Source organism: Cenococcum geophilum (genome assembly GCF_001692895.1).
Source record: "Cenococcum geophilum 1.58 unplaced genomic scaffold K441scaffold_21, whole genome shotgun sequence".
NCBI classification, from domain to species: Eukaryota; Fungi; Ascomycota; class Dothideomycetes; order Gloniales; family Gloniaceae; genus Cenococcum; species Cenococcum geophilum.
The window spans coordinates 26,544-42,002 of NW_027137579.1; the positions used below are offsets into that span (position 1 = coordinate 26,544).

The 15,459-nt window shown below is 32.5% G+C and overlaps 3 protein-coding genes across 3 annotated transcripts; 2 read left to right on the forward strand and 1 right to left on the reverse strand.

The window, feature by feature from the left end:
* Positions 1–2,214: 2,214 nt before the first annotated feature.
* On the forward strand, positions 2,215–2,661 carry K441DRAFT_659714 (uncharacterized protein). The gene has a single exon (XM_067648579.1). It carries the CDS (start codon positions 2,453–2,455, stop codon positions 2,633–2,635), a length of 183 nt encoding a protein of 60 aa, XP_067503938.1. The 5' UTR covers positions 2,215–2,452; the 3' UTR covers positions 2,636–2,661.
* On the forward strand, positions 2,487–3,426 carry K441DRAFT_659717 (uncharacterized protein). The gene is made up of 2 exons (XM_067648580.1): positions 2,487–2,667; positions 2,892–3,426. The coding sequence occupies exon 2, from the start codon at positions 2,892–2,894 to the stop codon at positions 3,099–3,101; it is 210 nt and encodes a 69-aa protein (XP_067503939.1). The 5' UTR covers positions 2,487–2,667; the 3' UTR covers positions 3,102–3,426.
* An 11,600-nt stretch (positions 3,427–15,026) lies between these two features.
* K441DRAFT_560919 (uncharacterized protein) lies at positions 15,027–15,230 on the reverse strand (the record flags this gene model as incomplete). The annotated part of the gene is made up of 2 exons (XM_067643510.1): positions 15,027–15,089; positions 15,111–15,230. Coding segments are annotated over 2 exons (183 nt in total), but the record flags the coding sequence as incomplete, so codon positions are not given.
* Positions 15,231–15,459: the final 229 nt, after the last annotated feature.

The window sequence follows — 15,459 nt, forward strand, 5'->3', positions numbered from 1 at the left end:
CTATAGGCGCTAATACCTATATATTCTACCGCCCTATAGGAACTAATCCCCTATAGCTTATATTCCCCTATAGCTTATATTCCCCTATAGCTTATATTCCCCTATAGCTTATATTCCCCTATAGCTTATATTCCCCTATAACTTATATTTCCCTATAGCTTATATTTCTATATAGCTTTTACTCCCTTATGGAAACTATAAGCTATATCTTCTACTACGGAATAAATCCCTTATAAATTTTATTCCTATATATAGTAACCATATCTTCTACTACCCTATAAGAACTATACCCAATAGCTCCTACTCCCATATAGCTTTTACTCTCCTATAAAAACTAATAGTAATTTCTTTTACTCCTCTATAGAAACTAATCTCTTATAGCTTATAGTTCTCTATAGGGATTAATACCTACTTTCTTTGTCGCCTTATAGCTTTTAATTCTTTATAGGAACTAATACCCTATAGCTTCCGTTCTCCTATTTTTAGATCTATAAGTGATCTGCCCGCACTATAGCCTACTATATAGGCTTTATTATTATAGGAGTAAGTAAGTAATTTTAAGAAGGCAATAAGTAATAATACTACAGCTATAAGATCTATAAGATATTTAACGCTATATATATATAAGCGAATCTACGCATATAAGTTTATATTTTTAACTAATCTAGTACCTTTAAAGTTACTTTTAAAATCTTAATTTAACGTAAGAGCCTTGCCTAAATGCTTATATATAAGTTTCTCCCCCTTACTTTTAGCTAAGCCGTAACTAATCTATATAGTGTTCTTAATCTAATATAGTATAATAGTATTAGCTTACTTTAAAAAGGTTTTCTATACCTACTATTTTACTAGTCTCTTTAGCTCGTTATATCTAAGTATAAGATATATTCTACTCTATATAGCTATATTAAATATAGTAATCCTATTTATTATAAGAAATATAATGCCTTAGAAATACTCTATCTATTATAGGAAGACGGATACTAAGCTATTACATCGGATATTATTTAAAGTTCTTTTTATAAGAAAAACATCGGCCTTATCTAAAAAAAGGATAGCGCTCTAGTAGTAAACGTTTTTAACTATTAGAGTTAGGTTTTATTCTAAATAAGCTAGATCTATATTAAGGTCTCCTATATAAGCCTTTTATTAGTTAAACTAGTATATAAATATACTTATAAAGGGGAATAAACTATATAGAGGGGTCTCCTCTAAGATTCGGTAAGTGCTTTAGCTATTAATATCTTTTCTACCCTAGGTAGGCTACTAAAACGATTGGCCTTTGGGGTAGCTAATGCCTTACTAGAAAACTTACTGTAGTAAAAAAACTAGGCCTTTCCCCTTCCCTTTAATTATATTATTAAACTTTAATTTCCTAGACCTAGACTAGTAGCTTTTTATAAGTCCTTAAAGTACTATTTTTTTATCCTCCTTAATTATAAGTGACTTAAATGCCAAGGCATTCCATTTAATGTCCTTAATATTAGCGACGGCAAATTTACCTATTAGTGCTTATATTAGTATATATAATTCGCTAGCTCTAGAAAAAAAGTATAGAAAGCTTAACCCTATTTTTTATTTACTAAACTAAAGGCTAGGGCTGTTAGTAGATAGATTAGGTACTTATTATCTCCTATCTCCTTAGGAACTAAACCCTAATTCTTTATATTGCCTTACTAATTAGTTCCTTAATTAATTACGCTTATTCCGTACGCATCTATAGCAATTAGCTGCTTACTATAGTTAGGATTCTAAAAATAAAATACTATTACATTTACTATAATGCGGCCGCTTATAGAAAATCTTAATAAGCTATCTTTAGTCTAGAAAAACGCGATCCCTTTATATTTATAGTAGTTAATGCCTCTTAAAGACACGAACTTCCGGCCATTACTAATAAGATTATTACGGCACTGACGCGCGTAACCTAGATAGGGCCTAGTCAGGGGGGTTCGCTTACGTCTTGGCTCCATATATATAGACGTGTCCTTTCCACGACCTTCTTCTTCTCCTTATCTTGATATCCGGGTTAATAAACTACCAATTGTACAGGCTTGCATACGTTCTACGGCGCTCGTGCCTCAATTGACTAAGTCGCTGTGACATTATATCAAGATCCCTCAACTGATCGCAGGCTGTTGTATCCCAGGTCAAAGAAGCCCTGTGGCCTAGGGTAGTTGATGGGTAACGGAGCCCTATATACTAGCAGGCAAAGGAAGGAAGAAGAGCCTAACTCCTATAACAAAGAAGGCAGGAGATGCATACTCTGAGACAAAGCAGGAATTATTGTTATTAAAGCCCTACAATTATAGGAATTATTAAAGTTCTACAATTGTAGACACACTCACCGTGGTCCTGTGGTGGCTGGGTATGGAATCCCTATACTTATAGGTACCCTCCCTTATATTCTCTTCTTTTTTTCTTTTCTCTCTACCAAACGGCCGCCTATGCTATGGGGAAGCACGTGCCGAGCAGTAACCTCTTTCCGACCGTACGAACTCGTCGACCGACCGAGCAACGCGTACATCTGTTAACCGAACGCGTGTGCCTACCTACCTACCTACCGATCGATCGCCCGATCAACCGACCGTACGTCTCTCTATCGGACGCTTGCACCGTACTGCTACCTAAATAGTCCTTTTTAACAGACACTAAGCTACGTATGCTGCGAGGAACGAAATCGGTTAATACTGAGACTAGTGCTATGCACTGGCTGCGATAAACGACCCCAACGGATACTGAGTTGTACGAGCTTCGAGGAACGAAATTACTAGGACTATCGACGCTGGCATCACTCTGCTATTAACTATCGATCGCGCCGATATGCATACGATCCATATACTAGACAACAGTAGCGCCGATACGCCTGCTACTACGACTTAACTACAACTATGCCGATACGCCTACAGTCCATTAACCGTACGATCGTGCCGTTACGCCTACGATCCACAACTTCCGCTTGCATCGTACTGCTACAACAAACGGCTGTACTGCCCTGCCACAGTCGACGAGACAATAATCGTGCCTCTACGCCTACGATTACTCGACCAATCGATAGCCCGAGCTCTACGTTCGACCTGCTATTACAAGACAACCGATAGACGAGCTCTGCGCTCGACCACTATCGTTACCGCCGCTAGTACCGTACTACTACCCGAACACAGCTGCTCCTACCTGCAGCTAAACCTTAATTCGACCACTACTGCTCCTGCCTGCAGTACCACAATTGACTTCTGCTGCTACGCCCGCAGCACTACGATCGACCCTCGCTGCTCTGCCTGCAGCATTCTAACTAACACTCGCTGCTCTGCCTGCAGCATCTCATCGACTACTGCTGCCCCACCTGCAGCAAATAACTACAACTGTATAAGAGGTAGAAGACAAGCACCTAAGAATAAAGCTTAAGGGCAAGCTTTTTTGAAGGGGGGGGTAATGTTACGGCACTGACGCGCGTAACCTGGATAGGGCCTAGTCAGGGGGGTTCGCTTACGTCTTGGCTCCATATATATAGACGTGTCCTTTCCACGACCTTCTTCTTCTCCTTATCTTGATATCTGGGTCAATAGACTACCAATTGTACAGGCTTGCATACGTTCTACGGCGCTCGTGCCTCAATTGACTGAGTCGCTGTGACAAAGATCCTACTTTACCTCGGCTTATCTCTTATAACGCTCTAGCGGAAATACCTTAAGAGATATAATCTTTATAGTTAAATAGAATTCCGGAATAGAGAGGGTGGTTTTTACCTTATTAAATACCTTCCTATTATAACCAAAATAGTAATAGTTAAGTTTAAAGCTCTTTTTGCTAAAAAGTAAGGTTTTAAAGTTGCCTAAATTATATATAAGGCATCTTAGTTAATCTAAGCCTTCGCAAATCGTAAGGACATATATATTTGGTTTAAATAAGGCCTAAAGGAGATTAAAATTAATTTCGCCATAGTTTAGAAGCGGTAGGAGACTATTAGTTATAGGCGTAAAATAGTCTTTAAGAAATCTTAGTAACCCCTAAAGGTGCCTAGTGCTAATTAAGTTAGGAGAAAAACTTTCTTAGTATGTTTTTAACTAGGGTAGGAAATTAAATATAAGGTTTATAGAGATTTAGAAGTTAAGTTAGAATAAACTATATCTATAAAAAGGTCTACTTACTATAGGCTTATCTTCCTAAAGGGAGATAGCTTATATACCACTTAGCACTACCTATAAGGCGTCTCTTACTTCTTATAAATTTATATCTAGGTATATACTATAGTCTTTCTTATCCTTTTCTAGCTTAAAAGTTAACATCTGAGTTAATATGTTTAAAGGCACCTAAGAAATAAACTAACTTTCTTCCGAAGGACACAAATGTACTAATTATATATATTATATTTACTTAATATATCTAGCAAAGTCTCTATAGTCTTATACTGGCAGCTTTATTTATCCTAGCTATAGTAAACGCTATATTAGCGTATTTCTAAGTATATTTTAGGGATTTCGCGAGCATATATCTTATTTAACACCTTAACTTTAACCTTAGAGCCTCTTACTTAGGGTATCTCTTTAACCCCTAAACTTAGGGGAGGTAGAGAAGGTAGAGGAGGTAAAGGGGGTTAGGCCGCTTAGACTATCTTTAATATAGCTATAAGTATTTTAACTATAAGATGCTACGCTAACTACCTATAATGCGGATATATTTAGCTTAGGCTACTAGGGGGTATATTTATGCCATTATAAGGTAGCAAAGGCGCTAGCGTAACTGGCTTAGATATAACTAGCATTATTACTCTATAAAGCTTTAGTAATATAATATTAATCTAAAGTATAAAGTTAGAGTAAGAAGCTAAGTATAGATAGTATTATTTCTTTAAAAGATCTACCTTTTTTTATACCCTTTAATAGGACCTAAGCTGCTACTATACCGCGAATATTTACTAGAACCCGCCTTATGCTATATAAATACTTCCCCCTATTTATCCTAAGAGATGCTAACGTATTGTACCACCGAGTGGCCGATACTACCGAGTGGCCGATAACCAAAAATTAGGAAATTCATACCTTAATATCTTAACAACCACTTAATAATAAACTCTAATAATTTATATTTGGACTTTTATATACACTTTACAGCTTCTATTAAAGTTGCATAGTAATTAGTTAAGTAGTTATTAAGATATAGTAATTTGGCTTTATTTTGGCCTCTAAATTATAATATACTTAACTAATTACTATGCAACTTTAGTAGAAGCTGTAAAGTGTATATAAAAGTCTAAATATGAATTATTAGAGTTTATTATTAAGTGGTTGTTAAGATATTAAGGCATAGATTTCCTAATTTTTGGTTATCGGCCACTCGGTGATATCGGCCACTCGGTGGTACATTACGTTATATTAATATTATATCTAATATAGTATAAAACTTAACTAAGTAAAGGTATATAGTCTTGCTATAACTATAAAAACAGAACTATAGCTTATATTTAGTATCTTAGTTCTAGCACTAGAGTAACGTAAAAGGAAATATAATAGATACGCAGTTATATATATAGTAGAGGCTTATAGCTATCTAATATTATTTAAACTAGAAATAATACGGAAAGGAATATAATTAGGGCCCTGTTACCTATTTAGGCTATATAAATTCTATAGACCTAATATATAGAAGCTAGGTAGATATTTTAATTAAAGTAAAGAGTATATATAGAATGGGAATAACTATAGGTATACCGCCGCGATTAGTTTAAACTTGCTAGGCTCCGCTATATTTTATCTTATCCTGCCTATCTCGCCCTACCCTATCCTTTAAATCTCCTTTCTATCCTTCCTGTCCTTCCCGTTCTTTCTTATTCTTTTTACTCCCGTTCTATCTATCTATCTTTAATTTTATTATATCTTTAAAATTTATAGAATATAATAACTAGCTAATTAAAAAACTTAAAAAAGAATTAGTAATATTTAATAATAATATAAGTTTATTACTCTTAAACTAGGATTTTATATTTAAATTATATTATAATTTACTAGGAGAGGATACAGAAAGGTTAGTAAAGTAATTATTATTATATTATAGTGTGAGGCTATAAGCACGCGAACTTTTAATAGACGTTTTCCGATCTTTAGGTCCTAAAGTGTTCCTCTTATTTACCTTAATAGTATCTATCTTAAAGCTAAGTAAAATAGCGCCTTAGATCCGCTTACCTAAAATTTAAAGTTAGTAGGAGACTGCCCTATACCTACTAGGACTAGCTATAGTTATAAAGGAACTTTATAAGGCTAATTTAATTAACACTTTAATTTCGTTGTCTTAGAAAAGTTAGTTTTTATAAGTAACTATCGCCACTAATAGAGAAACTCTTTTATCCTAAATAACTTTATTACTAATTCTTAATAGAGTAAGGCCAATTGTAAAGTACGTATTCTCCTTTATCTAAGACGCATTTACTAGCCTTTAGTTTATAACCTTATAAAACGGATTTAGACGTAAGGAGTACTTTATCTTAAAAATATCCTCTTTTAAATATTAATCTTTCTATAGGTATAAAAGGCCTTTTATTTAAACAAATTATTAATAATTCTTATTAGAGGAATACTTAACACTAATTAAAGACGCTTAGTTACTAGAGAGGCTTTTTAAAGCTTTACTTTCTTAAAGCGCGAATTAAACGCTTAGTATGCCAGTTTTAAACGCTTATTAACTAACTGCTTATTTATCTTAGAAGGAGATTTATTATATAAAGAAAGCACGCTTTTATTTAATAAAAAAAAAGGGTTAAATACCTTTCTCTAAAATTTAGTGTGTTTAATGCTTATCTAAGATAGATACCTCTCCTAAGAGTTCTTTTAGCGCCACTGTGCTAGCGTATTATTAAGTTACAGATAAACTATTATTAAAGCGTCCCTAGTTAGAATTATAGTAGATTCTAAGTCTATAAACGACCCTTAATAAAATATTGCTTATAGTTAATATTAATAGGATATCTAGTATTGCTAGGGTAGGGATAATATTATTCTTTTTTATTTACGAGGCGCTATATAATTAAAAACCTCCCTAAGCTATTTAATACTAGGATAAGGACGAGCAATTTATAGAGAAAGGAAAAGGAGAGTAGAGGACTAGTGGTTATAAATTGCCTATCTATATATATGCTAAAAGAGGATAATAAGGACGCTCTCTTAGTACTTAGGATTAGCTATAAGGATAGGTAGAATATCTCTAATTTATTTAGTTTGGGAGACCTAAATACTCTAAAGTTTTAGGAAAATGCTATAGAAGAAGCTAAAGATTAACTCTTATCTATAAATAAATGGCATATATCGCTTTAGATTACCACTTATTACTACCTCTTCTCTAACTTAATCTATGCCCTTATTATATAATATTTATACCTAGTAAAAACCTCTCTTATTACTTATCTATCTTTTATACCTAAAGCTTTAACCAGCTTCCCTTTACCGTCTTTAATATTATATAATATACCTTTAAATATTGTAGTTATGTCCTCCGTTATCTTAAATTTATAAGCTCTAATTACCTCCTATTTCCTATTAAGCGCCTTATCCCTAGCCTTAGCGGATATAATCTGTATAGCTAAAAGTGTAACTATAAAAGTTAGCAGGACTAGTAGCTATAAAGGAGAGGTATTCTATAGACGTAAAATATTAAGTAAATATTGTCTTTTATAAAGCTTTTTTAATTATAGATAGCCATCTAAGGAGAAATAGCGGCTACTTTAGGAATTTGTTTTAGAATAAAAGGCTATAAAGTATATACGTATTAAAGCATAACTATTATAAAAGATGTAAATAATTAGGTATACACTACATGGGTAAAATAGCTAAGCTAATATTTACCTTAATAGTAAGAATAGAATTACTAGATAACTGTAAAAGGTAGAATATAAGAAATATAAAAAGAGGTAGATTATAGGCTTAAATAAAGAGCGGCTTTACGGAACTATACTATAAATAATTAGCGAAGTAGGGTTAACGGATATTTATAAGGGAAAATAGAGGTATTGCTATAGCTAATAGGTTTATAGCCGCTTACTTATTAGTGCCTAACGGAAAGGCTTATATAAAAGAATTACTAAGCGGCTACCTCTTAGGCTAAGCTACTAGATTTATTTTACCCTATTATTAAAGCTTTCTAGCGTAGAATATTATATATATAATTAGGCTACTAGCTAAATAGTAGAATAGGTAAGGCGTCCGCTATAACGCGTATTTTAGCTATATATTAGAGTTACTAGATATATATAGCCCTTCACCGACTAAAATATCTCTAAGAATTAGATTCTTATAGCTCGTTCTTATTAGTAAGGTAAATTAACGAAAAACTAAGTTTCTATCGTAGTTTATACGCCTTTATATCGTGTATATAAGTTAATTAATTATTAATACCCGACTTTATATTATTCGGATTGCCGCTTAGTTTCTACTATATTATATAATTTAAATTAGCTAGCTAGGTTATAAACGTAGTTTTAGCCTTATATTTTCTATTATCTATAGCATTGTAAGTAGTAATAAGTGGCTCTTACTTACCGCCATTAAAAAAGCAATGCTTTTGCGGACCTTTTTATACAGCCCTTATATAATAGGAAATGCGTTATAAATAGATTAAGCTATAAATGGAATATATAACAAGAAATATTAACCGCTAACTAGCACTAAAAACACCAGTCCTATTACCAGCGCTAATTAGGATAATTTATAGCCTTAAATTCCAGTTAATAAGAAATAGATCTCTAAGCTAAAAAAGGGCACTATTATTATTACCGTCTCTTCCGCCTAATAGGCCGGCCCCTTTTCTTCTATATAGTAGGCCAGGCCTTTAATTTTAAATAATAATACGCCTATAGTAATCTAAGACTTCTCTTTAGAAAGCGGTCTTTAATCTATTCCTATAAAAGATTATATTCCTCCTTTAAATTAATAAAAATGTCTATTTAAAGCGAAGTCACGCCTTCCCTCCGAACAGCAACATCAATATCTATCACAATTAGCCTTTTAGCTTTTCGCTTTAAAATAAGGCTTATTTAATAGAGATTTTGTTATTTATTCGTCTTATAGCCTTAATAATGCTATGCCGTACGGCGTTATATTGTTATCGCGATAAAACGTTTTACCCCTAGAGGATCGCGAAGTTTCGCGTCGCGTTTTTCCACAATAGCTGTTGATAAGTAGTCTTTCCTGATAATTTTTCCCATAGGGTTTTTCAATAGGTTTTGAATTGACGCTTTCCAGCTTCCTTCTCCTATCGTCGTCGTCGTTAATAGCCTTTGATATTACCTACCCGAACGGTTGTTAATGATACTCTATAGGCGCAAAGAGACGACATATATTCCTACTCCTATAATTGGTTATTGGGCGCAGGCCTTGTACTGCTAGGTTTGTCGTTAATAGCCTTTAATATTACCTAGGTTCTAGGTTACCCAAATGGTCTTTTAACGATACCCTACGGGCGTAAAAAAAGACGAGATATATTCCTATTTCTATATTAGTTGTGGGGCAGGCCTCGTACCGCTAGCTTCTAACGGTACGCGTTGTTTGGGGCAATGAGTGTGTAATCATCTATCACTGCTTGAGATAGTAGGGAACCTACTATGCAATACAGCAGGCTGAGATAATTACCCTCTCCTCGGGCCTACACCCCCCAATACAATACACTATTTAGAATATATCTCTATCTCTGCGAGTAAGTGAATAGATAAGTAATATATCTTCCTTTTTTATAAATTTTATTCTAGACTCTAGCTTTTAAGGCTTTAATTCTTAGGGCTTTAGCTCTTAAGATTGCTTAACTAGGTTAACTAGTAAGTAGAGTTATTAAGAAAGTATATTTAGTATATATAACCCATCTTCTTAGCGCCTAAAACCACTTAGATTAATAATTCTTCTAAATTATTTAAGGCAGCTCCTAGTATCGCTTTATTAGAGTTAGAGCTAAAGGCTAAGTTTAGTAATAGATTTTAGGTATATAGGCGATTATATATAGGGGGTGCAACTCGCTTATAATAATTGCTAGTAAGTATAGTGTTTTATTTAAACGTGTGCGTAAATAAGACTAAATAGGAATATTAAAACTGCTAGAGGTAATGCTTTATAGCACGCTTTATCTTTAATTAACTATTAATAGGGGTTGGTAATCCTTGTCGCCCTATACACCCACAGGCCTTATTATCCTTATTACTACTACTACTATTACCGTCCCTAGAGTTGTTAGTATTCATATTATTACTATTATTACTTCCGTCGCTATAGTTCTTGGCCTTATATTCGTCCGTAATATTTTTACTGTTTTTATTATTGCTTTCTTTAATTAAGCCGTTTATAAAATCGTCTAGAATATAATTATAACTATTATTAGCCTTATATTCTAGTGGTTTAGTATTATAAAAAGACGTATAGTACTAGGGGGAGGAGTTAGTAGGCTGCGTAATAGAGACCGCTTACTCCTTAATACCGTTACCGTTGTTAAGGCTAAGGGTAGGAGAGCTAGAAGGCGTAGTCCTCTAGGAAGCAGGTAACCTTTATTACTTCCTAGGTTATATACTCTCGCCACTCTTATTAACGGAGGTATTAGAGATATAATTAATACTACCTAATTAATCGAGCTAATCGGACCTCTACTTTTTTAACTTTTTGGCTTTTAAAGACTCTTAACTAGTAGCTACTAATATTCTAAGCTTTTACCTAAACTGCGGAGTAGTTCTAATATAACGCCCCTTAGCTAAATTATCTATTTAATTACCGTCTAGCGCTAAAGGTGTAGTATAATTATACGTAGGTACTCGTACCTCCTTTTATAACGCTTCTAACAAAGGTAACTCCTTATCTTTATTATCCTTATTACTGCCGTTATTCCCGTTATCTAATAATTATTAAATAAGGCTATTATAAGTTAAATAGAGGCATATACCCAATTTATAGGGTATTAGTTAGTTATCGGCTTTACTAGCTTTATTATTAGCGCTACTAGCTTTATTACCCTTAGCTTCTAAGTCTAAATCGGCTATATCGTATTTAATAACTATTAGATTTGCTACTAGTTATTAAAACTATATATTTAAAACTGCTAGGGAAAGAGGGAGAGTAGTGGGATAATTACCTTAACTACTTTTCCTGGAGACTTGACTGTTATTTCTATCCCTATAAAAATCTTCCTTATTATCCTTATTATTTTTATAATACTTATTATAAGCTTTCTTGTAATTATATATAAGGTCTATAGGTGCCTTATTAGATAAAATCTCTAAATTAAGGCCCTAGGTAGAATAATATGCTATTAAGTGCCTAAGCTTTTAATACTTCTTAACTTTTTAAGGGGAAAAGAGGTACTCCCCTATTTCTCCTTTTAGGTTTACTACTCGCGCTTTTCTTAGGGGCTATAATTCTATAGTACTTAGATAAAGCTATTAATATTCTAGGGGGACTAGTATAGGAATTGTTCTTATTAAGCGAAATTTAGTAAGGGATACGAAATAAAGATTAAAATAGTGCTAATATTATTATTATTAGAGTTGCTATTACTTTATAGCTTTTAAAAGCTTTAAGGGGGGATTAACAGTCTTTTTAAGTATATATTAGTTCTCCCTTTACCACTAGTACCTATCTATTGCCCTTTACCCCTTATTTAGGTTTCTTATTAAATTAAAGCATTTAATACGTACGCCTCTAGTATAGACTAGGGTTAATTGCCGTTTATAGGGTAAGATTTATAAGGGCTTAAATTCTAGCGCCTAATTAATAGCCTTAGTAAATTATAGTTAAACTATATCCGCCCATTTAAGCTAGCGTATTTAGCTGTAATATAGCCGCCGCATCTAGCCCCTTATTAGGAGGTTAATGGCGTAAATTCTCTACCCTAGTTCCTTAGTAAAGGGTAGCGCTAATATATCTATTTACTTCCTAATAATGCCAATCTAGTTAATCTTCTCCGACGCTTATATTAGTAGGTAAAGCCCTACTTATACGTATATGTTATAAGCTATCTATAATAGAAGAAGGTAGTATCCTTATTAGTAGTAAGTGGGGCTCTTTAATACTAACCGCCTAGTAACGGATATACCTACCACTTACTTAGTAATTGTATATATATCTATAAATATATTAGGTAAAAGACTATATAATAATACTCGCCCTCCTAATATAGCTAGCTAGTGTTAGAGATTCCTTTATAGTTATACCGCTATGCCGCTAATCTATTATACGCCCAAAAGCTACAACCTTCTAATTTTAATTTAGGTGGTTCCTATATAGCCCTATAGCTTAAAAGCCTAAATTATTAATCCTTTACTGCTTTACTATTAAGTAGTTAGGTAGAGCTAATAGCCCCTTAGCCCTAAACTAGTAGATTAAACAGCGTCTCTAAAATATCTATGGTAATATAATTATACTACTAGGCAGGTATATATAGCCACCTAAACAATACTCCGTGTAATATCTGTTTAAATAATGCCTAATACAGCCCCATATAGGGTGGTTACTTAAATTAGTAATATCCAGCCGCTTTTTTACTAGGTAGCCTAGTAGATATACTAGTTATAATATAGGTGGCTTTAGCTATCGGCAAACGCTAAAGTGGGCTATCTAACTAATAGTATATCCTAGGTAAGGAAATAGCGCGTAAGTTAGCTAAAATGAGTATAACGTAAGCTTACTTAAGCCCTTAAGGGGGGTAATATAGTACGCCTGTCCCTTCCTACCTTAAAAGGAGATATGTAGTAAAGTTAAATAAGATAATAGTACTAACGCGGCTAGTAACTACGGAATTCCCCTAACCCCCTTTTTATAGGACGGTTGCGGACTAGCGTTATCTAGAAGGTAAAAAAAGAGAGGGTATATATAAGAGAGAGAACAAAATTATAAGGATATAAACATGCTTAGCGGACAGAGGCGGCACTAAAAGAGCTTAATAAAAATTAAAGCCATCGGCTCTAGAGGCAGGAATTAGAAAAGGAGGCTAAGACCGTTTATATATTACTATAGAATAAAGACTCGCTTATTGGAAAGGCCGTAGTTAACTATATTAATTATTAGTCTAAGATATAGGGGAATAAAGTAATAAGCGGACTAGACTTGCATATATATTAGCGCTAAAGGGATAGTAGAAATGCCTTAATGCGACTACGCTAGGGACTAGTAGTAAGAAGAGAAGGAGGCGCAATATTAGGAGGAAGGAAAGATAGAGGATAAGAGGAAAAGCGGTAAGAGAAATGGCCTTTTATGGTTAAGGTTAAGGGGCAGTCTTAGCTTAGCCGGGGTTAATAAACGAGGGCGCCTTGCCTATAAAGGAAGCCTCCATTTCCTAATACAGTTTCCCGCATAATAAAATAGCTAGTAAAATTCTTTAAGCAATTTTAAAAGGTTTTAGTTTAACGTAGTCTAATTTCTTACTTAGTTGTTAACTCTTAAAAAATTTATATAATAGCCACACTTTATCCCCCTCCTTAAGATCTAGTCCCTTAGATCTCTTAGTATTATAGTACTTTTTTATCCTTTCTTATACTATTTTATTAATTCTATAAGGTTTATATAAAGATTTATTAATATCTCTATTCTTTATTTTACTATACTACTTATTTTCTTTACTTATTATAGTAATAATAATATTCTAGACTTATATCTATAATTTGCCTAAAATAGTAACATCTCTATACCTTCCTATAGCGTTATATTGTATATAAACTATATAATTAGTAATAATAATACCTAATTATTCTGTGCGTAATTAATATAATATCTTAAATACTATTCTAGTGTTTAATTTAATCTTTCTATCTATTTATTCATCTATAGATAATATACGGTAAAAGTTACTACTTTTAGTCCTTGTTCCGCTAAGAATACTTTCTAAAATACTACTATAAATCTTAGATCTCTATCTAATATAATCTTGCTTAGTACTCTATATTTTATAAATACTTCTTTAATATAGATTCTAGTAATATCTTTTACTAAGATTTCTTCTATATATACTATAAAGTAGCCCTATTTAGTTAACTTGTTTACTATTATAAGGATTATAATATACTTTTATCTAGTAATAGGATCTTTTAATTTTAGTAACTTTATAAGAAAGTCCTATAATATAACTTCCTATAGTCTTTCTAGTGTCTTAATAGGTTATAGCTTTCTATATAGCCTATATCTTATTAACTTATTCCTCTAGTAATCTAGGCATTCCTTTATAACCTTTCTTACTAAGCCCTAGGTTTTATAAATAATATATTCCTCCTAAAGTCTTAATACTAAGCCTATAGCTCCATTATATCCTTATATTATTCCCCTATAGAAATCTTTAATAAATTTTTCTGCTATTCCTCTTGGGATATATATACTTGTTCTCTACTTATATTAGTCCATTTCTAGGTCCTTAAACTACGCCTCTTAGATCCTTTTTATCTAATTACTTTCTGGTAGTTCGTACTCTTAAGTTACTATAATCTTAGGATAATTATACCTAATAAATCTATTACTATCTCTGCGTAATATTGCCCTTAATAGCTTCTTATTGTTTTATAGTTTAGCCTTTCTGCTTAATATATCTACCCTTATATTCTTAGTACCCTTAATATACTAAATCTTAAAATAGTATTCTGTAAGTATCTTTACCTATTTAACCTATTTCCTATTAAGTTCTTTTATTATTAGGAACCCTATTAGGTTCTTATAATCCATTTTAACTATAAATAGTTTTTCTATACCTTATAAGAACGCTCTCTATTCCTTAAGTACTACTACTATACCTAATAACTTCTTGTTATAGATGTTATAGTTTAACTCTAGTAGTATTATCTTCTAACTATAGTATGCCACTAAATGCTATATATTTTTATACTTTTATAGTAAATATACTTCTAGTATAAAGTCTAATACGTCCGTTTCTATAACTATCTCTAGTTCTAGTTAATAGATCTTAAGGATTAGTTCCTAGGTAAATAACTCCTTAAGTTCTTTAAATAACTTTCTTTACTTATTTCCCTATACCTATAGTTCCTCCTTCTTTATAAGCTTAGTAAAGGGTTTAATATTATTTAACTACTATACTATAAACCTTCTATAGTAGTTGTAAAACCCTAAAAATAACCTTAGCTGCGTTACGTTCTCTAGTTCTTACTAACTTACTATAGCTTCTATCTTCTTTAGGTCTATACTAATATAACTTAGTTTAATAATAAATTTAACAAAATTGGTCTTCCTAGTAAAGAACTTAAATTTTTTAATTACTACTAGCATCTGTTTTTCTTATAGTCTCTTTAAAATCTATTTAACGTATTCTCCGTATTCTTCCTTAGTTATTAAGTAAATAATAATACTGTTAAGGTATACTATAATAAACTTATTAGAGTATTCTCCTAATATGCTATTAATTTGCTTTTAGAATGTTACTAGTATGTTTATAAGTCCGAATTGTATAACTAATAGCTAATATAGTCCTTTCTTTAACCTAAAGACTGCCTTTTATTTATTGCCT